Source organism: Colobus angolensis, unplaced genomic scaffold (genome assembly GCF_000951035.1).
Source record: "Colobus angolensis palliatus isolate OR3802 unplaced genomic scaffold, Cang.pa_1.0 Scaffold105, whole genome shotgun sequence".
Lineage (NCBI taxonomy): Eukaryota > Metazoa > Chordata > Mammalia > Primates > Cercopithecidae > Colobus > Colobus angolensis.
Window position 1 is genome coordinate 377,783 of NW_012111475.1, and position 9,103 is coordinate 386,885.

At 47.1% G+C, this 9,103-nt stretch overlaps 1 protein-coding gene across 1 annotated transcript in view; it reads left to right on the plus strand.

The window, feature by feature from the left end:
- Positions 1 to 6,236: 6,236 nt before the first annotated feature.
- Positions 6,237 to 9,103, plus strand: part of GUCA1B (guanylate cyclase activator 1B (retina)) — an 11,248-nt gene continuing 8,381 nt past the window's right edge. Inside the window, exon 1 of the mRNA XM_011943632.1 lies at positions 6,237 to 6,579. Coding sequence (XP_011799022.1) covers positions 6,373 to 6,579 — 207 coding nt within the window. The 5' untranslated portion in view covers positions 6,237 to 6,372. The remainder of the gene's footprint in view (positions 6,580 to 9,103) is intronic.

Genomic DNA, 9,103 nt, shown 5'->3' on the forward strand with positions numbered 1-9,103 from the left:
ACTTGAGTGGCTACCTGAGGGGGAGTTGGGAAAGTTCTCTCTGAGGAGAGGAGAACGCTGAGAAGGAGGCAGTGGTGTTACATCTGGAGGAAGAAGCTGGGCATGGTGGCTCATGCCTGTAATCCCAGCGCTTTGGGAGGCTGAGATGGGTGGATCACCTGATGTCAGGAGTTCGAGAACAGCCTGGCCAACCAACATGATGAAACCCCATCTCTACTGAAAATATAAAAACTAGCCGGATGTGGTGGCAGGTGCCTGTAATCCCAGCTACTCAGGAGGCTGAGGCAGGAGAATCACTTGAACCCGGGAGGTGGAGGTTGCAGTGAGCCGAGGTCGTGCCATTGCACTCCAGCCTGGGCAACAAGAGCGAGACTCCTGTCTCAAAAAAAAAAGAAAAAAATCTGGAAGAAAAGCAGTCCAAGTAGGAGGAACCATAAATACATGCAAAGACACACTGATTCTATAAGGGGTTCGGTGTGTTTGCAGTGTAGAAGACCATGAAGACAGAAGTAGGCAGGGGCTAGATCATGTAACGCATCAGGCATGGGGAGGAGTGGATTTTATTCTCAGCAAATGGAAAGCTAAAGGAGGGTTTTGAGCAGGAGAGTGGCAGGATCTGCTGTATGCTACTGTGGCTGCTGGGTAAAAGGGGGGTGACAAGAGAGGGCAGGGAGACCAGTTAGGGATCTGCTGTGGTGGACTAGATGAGATGATGCTGGTCTGGGCGAGAATGTCGGGAATGGAAGTGAGGAGAAGTGCTTTGATTTAGAATATAGTTTGCATGAAGAGCTGATTAAATGACCTACTAGTAGATTGAAGTGAAATCTAAAGGAAAGAGCATTCAAGTATAACTCCATTATGCCTAAGCATAAATGGCAGTGCCATGACTGAGGTGGAGAAGAGAGAAGGTGGGACTTGGGAAGGAAATCCGTAATTTGGTTTTGGCCTTGCCAAATTTGCAATCTGAGTATAGATGTCCAGTAGGCAGTTGAATATGTGCATCCGGAGTTCCTGGGAGAGGTCCAGGCTGAAGATATAAATTTGGAAGCTGCTGGCCTGTAAATGGTCTGTAATGGCATGGGAATGAATGAGATCATCTAGGGAGAGAGTGTGGGTAAACAAGGGAAGAGTACTGAAGACAAGCCTGGAAAGCTCCCAGCTTTTAGAGATTTGGTTAAAAGCAAGAGGTGCTGGCAAAGAAAATGAGCAATGAGTGAGGTTGGAGTGAAATCAGAGGAGGGTGGGTCCCTGAAACCTGGAGTGTTTGGAGAAAGAATTCAGTTTGGTGAACTGTGATTAATCTGCAGCAGGTTAGGTAAAAAAAAGTAGATAATTTGTGACCACAATAAAAGCCATTTCTGTGGAGTGATGGGGATGAACATCCAGTTGGAGTAACTTGAGGAGAGAATAACAGATAAAAAAAAAAAAAAAGAGAATGCAAAATAGGTTTGAGAATGTCCCAGTTATCTATTGCTACCTCAAAAAACCCTTAACACTTAGTAGCTTAAAACAGTGACTGCAGGGATAGTGTCTGCTCCACGTGGTATCACCTGGGGTAGCTCAAAAGCTGGGGCTGGAGTCATCTGAAGGCTCACTCAGCCATGTCCGGTGGTTGAGACTGGCTTTCAGCCAGAACCCCTGCGTGTGCTCTGGGCTTCCTCACAACATGGTGGCTGGGTTCCAAGGGCAAGTTCTGAGAAAGCCTGGTGGAAACCTATCACTTTTGATAACCTAGCCCTGGAAGTCACATTGTGTCGTTTCTGCAGTTATCTTCAACAAGGCAGCCAGAAAGTTTCCTCCAGGTTGAAGAAAAATATAATAGATTCCTCCCTTTGATGGGAGGAATGAGTGAAGCCAGAACCATTGTCCTGCCATTTTCTGAAAATACATCTGCCACAAGGGGTTTTGTTGTAAAGGGAGCAAAATTTAGGACAGTAGCTTGGGGGAAATGTGGACAGGTCAGCTTACCCAGTAGGCAGTGCGTAGGGCCCAATATTTTAAATTTCTTTTAAAACCAGAATAAAGGCCAAGCATGGTGGCTCATGCCTATAATCCCAGCACTTGGGAGGCCAAGGCAAGACAGTCACTTGAACCCAGGAGTTCAAGACTGGGAAACATAGCGAGACGTTGTCTCTACTAAATATCAAAAAATTAACCAAGCATGGTGGTGCACAATTGTAGTCCTAGATACTCAGGAGGCTAAGGCGGGAGGATTGCTTGAGCTCAGGAGGTCGAGGCTATAGTGAGCCCTGATAGCACCAGTACACTCCAGCCTGGGCGACAGAGACCCTATCTCAGGATAAATACATTAGTTAATTAAAATCAGAGCCAGGAGCGGTGGCTCATGCCTGTAATCCCAGCACTTTGGGAGGCCAAAGCGGGTGGATCACTTGAGGTCAGGAGTTCAAGACCAGCCTGACCAACATGGTGAAACCCTGTCTCTACTAAAAATAGAAAATTAGTCTGGCGTGGTGGTGCACACCTGTAATCCCAGCTACTTGGGAGGCTGAGGCAGGAGAATCGCTTGAACCCTGGTGACAGAGCAAGGGTCTGGGTGACAGAGCAAGACTCTGTCTCATAATAATAATAATAATATCATAATTAAAAAGAAACACCCAGTCTAGATTATGTTCCTTTTTATACCAGTGATAATTATTAATATTTACTTATTTAATATTTTTTCAATATTTATATTATGACCCATGAAGGCAAAAACATGTGGGGCCCATGAACGTCATAATGTAGCCCTGAATGTGGGGTCAAGGAAGGATTTTTGTCTTGTTTTAATAAAGGCAATATTATAGCACATCTGAATGTCGACAGGAATGCCATTAGAGAGGGATGAGTGGAGGCTGCAGAAGAGAAAGGGAGTAACTGCGGGAATGAAGCTTTCGAGTAGGTAAAGAGAGATGGGATCTAGGAAACAAGTAGCGGCATTGACGGGGACAAGGGGAAGGGCACGCTGCTTCCACTGAGACTGGAAGGGGGCAGAGGACATGGGCATAGATACAGAGAAGTTGGTAAACACTGGTGGGAAGATGAGTCACTGCCTCGTCTGTCTCTGTGAAGTGGGTGACAGTGTGGGAGTGAGTGGAAGGTTTGAGGGCAGGAAGCCCTATGGAATAGTCATCTCAGAGAGGGGGAGAGGGAATTCGGCAGGAAGAATATGTAGTACGATTGTCTGACATGATCTGAAGTGTGTACAGCCAGCATGATTTGTGATGTCCTCCAGCGACGTCCAGGCTCCCCACTGTAGGCAAGGTGTTACTGCATAGTTAGCGTACAGCCTTTACCAGGGCCAGGCCAAGTGAGGCATTAGGAGGAGAACAAAAGTCAAAATGGAGAGAATGCTGGGCCTTGGAATGAGGATAAGGAGAGTGAGGAGATGAGCAAGATGACAGATGTTAAAAACGGATCAGCAGTTGGAAGTCGCAATGAGATTAGTGAATTATTGGAGTGAAGGTATTAGAGTAACAGATGGAAGGGGTGGGGTGCTGATAAGAGAAGGCAGCATTTGAATGTTTCAGAGGTAGTAGAGATTGGTGACAGCAAGGCCTAGGGTGGTGATCCTCAAACTTCAGTAGGCATTGGAAGCACCTGGAGGGGCTTGTTAAAACACAGACTCCTGGCCCAACCCACAGTTCCGGATTCAGTAGGTCTGAGGTGGGGCCTAAGACTTTGCATTTCTAACAAGCTCCCAGATGCTGCACTCAGGGACCACAAGTGAATGGAAGTCCTAGGTAAGGTGGAAGAAAAGCTCTTTGGAACTAAAGAGACCAAGGACCAGGCCAAACATGGTGACTCACGCATGTGGGACCATGCCAGGTTGCCAGCAATTAGAGAGTAAGAGGGCAGTGTGACCTCCACACATACTCTCATTGGGGCTGTCCCAGCACTTTGGGAGACCAAGGCAAGCAGATCATCTGAGGTCAGGAGTTCGAGACCAGCCTGGTCAACATGGTGAAACCCCGTCTCTACTAAAAATACAAAAATTGGCCAGGTGTAGCAGCGGGTACTGTAATCCCAGTTACTAGGAAGGCTGAGGCAGGAGAATCGCTTGAACCCAGGAGGCGGAGGTTGCAGTGAGCCGAGATCGCGCCATTGTACTCCAGCCTGGGTGAAAAGAGCAAAAGCTCTGTCTCAAAAAAAAAAAGGAGATCAAGGACCTTTGAGGCCAGTGTGTGGGATGGGCTGTTTATCCACTTGGATGTCAGAGTCACTGAAATGACTGACATGATGCTTTGAGACAAGCAGGGAAGTCAACAGTGAATTACAACAAGGAGGGAAGTAAATAGTGGCAAGGAGTCAGATGTGGCTTCAAAGGGACTGGCCTTTTCTAGGGAGAAAACAATAAAAGGCCATTTGGAGGCAAGAGTGAGAAGAGAGGAGGACACTAGCCCTGTTATCTAGACCTTGAGGTGTGTGGAGGAGAAAAACCCACCACCACTTGAAAGGATGACAGAAGAAATCACATTTCTCCTTCAGGAATAGCAAGAAAGTTAAAAGAGCTTTCAGAGCTCCGTGACATCTGGAGGCAGAGAACAGTGAGAGAGGAGGTCAGGCCTGGAGATGTGCAAAACAATTCAGGCTGAACACCCAGTGAGGGACAGGTAGGTTAAGGACAGATTCACTGGAAATGCTGCCTCTGAAGTCTTCTAGAAAAATGAGTGTCGCTGGGCGCAGTGGCTCACGCCTGTAATCCCAGCACTTTGGGAGACCAAGGCGGGTGGATCACTTGAGGTCAGGAGTTTGAGACCAGCCTGGCCAACATGGTGAAACCCCATCTCTACTAAAAATACAAAAATTAGCTGGGTGTTGGGTGCGGCAAACCAACATGGCACATGTATACCTATGTAACAAACCTGCATGTTATGCACATGTACCCTAGAACTTAAAAGTATAATTAAAAAAGAAAAAAGAAAAAAAAACCTGTGTGTTGTGAGCACCTGTAATCCCAGCCGCTCGGGAGGCTGAGGCATGAGAATCACTTGAACCCGGAGGTGGAGCTTGCAGTGAGCCAAGATTGCGCCACTGCACTCCAGCCTGGGCAACAGAGCGAGACCCTGTCTCAAAAAATAAATTTTTTTTTAAAAAAAGAAAAATGTGTGTCCCAGGTCTTTTGATTTCTTGGAGGTGTCATTTTTATGTTACATTAAAATAAGCATGCATATGTAATTGTTCAAAAATTTACATGGCCTTTAATGTAAAAGTAAGAGCCTTCAAAGATATTTTAGGCCATGCTCCCAGATCCTTCTCACATGTTAGTATTTTGGAGGAAATGTGAAAAAAGCACTACCCCTAGGTCTTGCGTGAAGGGTTGGAGGGAGGTATTTGTATTTTTAATCAGAAAGTGAAAAGCTCCCAAGATCAAAGGTGTGATCTGGAAAGGAGCTTCAGATCCTATGTCAGAGACTGAGTTAGCCTGGAAACAGAGTTGCTCACCTAGAGCCCTTCCCATCATAGATTCTGCCTCTTTTCACTAGACTGTCTGAGGGGCGAGTCCCAGATCACCAGCGGATTCTGTTTTACGGATTAGGACTTGATCTCACTTCCTCTCTGGGCTTGAGTCTCCTGTCTCCAAGATGGGCCTCCCTGGAGCAATGTGGGGCCCAGCTAAAGAGACAGGAAGTGAGTGAGACGGGAGGATCCCAGCTTGGCACCCCGACTCTTTCTTCACTCTGCGTCCCTCTGCTTACCTCTCAATTTCTTCCCCTTCTACCTCTTCAGAGTCTGCCTGGGCCAGCTTGGTTGCTTTGTTAACAAGGCTAAGGGAAGGGGTGAGACTGGAGGAGCTTAGACTGGAGGAGCTTAGACTGGAGGTCAGAACTTCCAGGGGACGCTCCCTTTTTTTTTTTTTTTTTTTGAGATGGAGTCTTACTCTGTCTCCCAGGCTGGAGTGCAGTGGCGCAATCTCGGCTCACTGCAACCTCCGCCTCCTGGGTTCAAGCAATTCTCCTGCCTCAGCCTCCTGAGTAGCTGGGATTACAGGTGCCTGCCACCATGTCTAGCTAAATTTTTAGTATTTTTAGAAGAGACAGGGTTTCACCATGTTGGCCAGGCTGGTCTCGAACTCCTGATCTCGTGATCCACCCACCTCGGCCTCCCAAAGTGCTGGGATTACAGGCATGAGCCACCGCGCCCGGCTGCCCGGGGAATCTTCTAATAGCCTTAGGACGGCTTAGCTGGCCTGGGCCCACCTCCCTTGCCACCTGCCCCCTGCACTGACAATCATGTTCAGTCATCCAGGAGATGATGGAGAGGCTGGTCAGGCCTCCTGGAAAGGGAGGAAGAGGGCCCTAGCTGGAGAGATTCATCAGCAGAAGCCAGGGAGGAGACACAGACCCTTGCTCCCTGACACTCCTCAGGGCCAGCATGGGGCAGGAATTTAGCTGGGAGGAGGCAGAGGCAGCTGGCGAGATAGATGTGGCAGAGCTCCAGGAGTGGTACAAGAAGTTCGTGATGGAGTGCCCCAGCGGCACACTCTTTATGCATGAGTTTAAACGCTTCTTCAAGGTCACAGACGATGAAGAGGCCTCCCAGTACGTAGAGGGCATGTTCCGAGCCTTCGACAAGAATGGGGTAAGGCACCCTGAAGGGAAGGAATGGTGGCCAGTCCACCTGGCGCCTTCCTCCACGAGTGTCCTCAGGGAGAGCTCCCAGTTCCCCACTCCTTCTGCTCTTTCTCTACTCTCCTTTCCACTGCATCTCTCATTACCTTTTCTGTGTCACTCCCCAAACCCTTCTGTCTCTTCTCTTCATTTTGTCGCTTTCCATCTTATCTGTCTCTCCTTCCCTCCCTCTATCTCTCAGCTGTCGGCTGATGCTCCCTGTGTCCTCTTCTTGAGAGCTGAAGGGGGACTGGCAGACAGTCCAGGTCCTCTCTTTGTATACTTTTGCCCACGACTGTGCAGCCAATGACTGGGTTTTCACATCTGCCAGAGACCCTGTCACTCTAAACACTAGGAGCAAAAGAGATGTTCCAAATGGGACGAGGTATCTTAGCATGGGCTATGAGCTCCCTCTTGTTGGGGTTCTTCGAACTGAGACTGGTCAGATTCTCCCTGTCAAGAATGCTGGAGGAGGCTCCTGCATGGATTGGGAGACTGGGAGGATGACTGCAAAAGCCCCTTTCAGCTCTTAAAGTCCAGGAAGGTTTCATGAAATCATTCAGACCAGAGTTTTTCTAAGCCCCCAAAGTCACTAGCAGCTAAGAAGGTAACACATCTTGTAAATGCACCTGGGGATTGAATTTTAAATTTCAATTCAGTTAAAAAACCCCTTGATTATTTAAGGTTATCCAGTTCAGTGCCCTGGCAATCCTGCAAACCACTGGATTTGCCTCAAATACCTATTTAATCTGGAGAAAGCATCGGTACTCCACTTCTCAGTGCGTGGAGAATTTAGCTTTCTAAGCTGAATCACTGGGAATGCCACTTCAGGTCTCATCCTGTCGCTGGTACCAGTCAGTGCACATCCCCACAGTGCCTGTCCCGGACAGGAGGGTGAGAGGTCAGCATCTTCAATTCAACAGAACCTCCTCAGAGATGAACCCCATCGACCACCCCACGGGGCACAGAGCCAGTTTTGGGCTTCTTAGCACTCCCTCTCTCCTCGGTCTCCTCTGAGTCAGCAGCAACCCTGGGTGGGAGGGGCAGACTTTTGTTATTCCAAATTAAATGATGAGAAAGCTGGGCAAAAGGAAATGAATCGATTTGCCCAAGGTCTTAAGTGCTCCTGCTTAGAAGGCAGGTTTTTTAAAGAGAGAAGATGAGTTTTTAAAATAATTGATGATTTTTTAAATGTCTTAAGAAAAGTAAACAAATATATCAGGTCATAAATAATAAGACTCATTTAAGTCCATCAATCTTCCCCAGATTCATCTAAAAATCAATACAATCATGATTCAAGATCGAAAAGGGCTGATTAAGCCCCTAGGCATATAGTGGTACTCCTTATGCCTCATCTCTTCTTATAAATCGGCATATCATGTTCATCAGTGTTTTTTCTTTTTCGGATAACTTCTTAATTTTGCTATGATTCTAAATTTACAGAAAAGTTATAAGAATGATACAAGTAACTCCCACATGCAATTTATCCAAATTTCCCCAGTTATTTACATTTTATCTCATTTACTTTATCATTCTGCCTCTCTCTGTATACATACATATATAATGTATCCTATAAGTATATATACATATACATGATACATAATTTATACCTATACAGAATATATACATATACTTTTTTTAAGAGAAAGTTACAGATACCATGCCTATTTATCCCTAAGTATTTCAGTGTGTATTTTCTTTTTCTTTTTGGTTTTTGAGACAGGGTCTCACTCCGTCACCCAGACTGTAGTACAGTGGCATGATCTCAGCTCTTTGCAGCCTCTGATTTCTGAGGCTCAAGGGATCCTCCCACCTCAGCCTCTCAAGTAGCTGGGATTACAGGTGTGTACCACCATGCCTGCTAATTTTTGTATTATTTACTTATTTATTTTGGTAGAGACAGAGTCTTGCCATGTTGCCCAGGCTGAAGTGCAGTGGCACGATCTCGGCTCACTGCAATCTTCACCTCCCGGGTTCAAGTGATTCTCGTGCCTCATCCTCCCGAGTAGCTAGGATTATAGGTGCGCACCCCCATGCCTGGCTAATTTTTGTATTTTTAGTAGAAACGGGATTTCACCATGTTAACCAGGCTGGTGTCGAACTCCTGACCTGAAGTGATCTGCCCACCTCGGCCTCCCAGAGTGCTGGGATTACAGACATGAGCCACTGCACCTGGTCAGCTTTCTTTCTTTTTTCCTTTTTCTTTTCTTTTTATTTTTTTTATTTTTATTTTTTCTGAGATGGAGTGCAGTGGTGTGATCTCGGCTCACTGCAACCTCCACCTCCCAGGTTCAAGCGATTCCCCTAGGCCGGGCGCGGTGGCTCAAGCCTGTAATCCCAGCACTTTGGGAGGCCGAGATGGGCAGATCACGAGGTCAGGAGATCGAGACCATCCTGGGTAACCCGGTGAAACCCCGTCTCTACTAAAAATACAAAAAACTAGCCGGGCGAGGTGGCGGGCGCCTGTAGTCCCAGCTACTCCGGAGGCTGAGGCA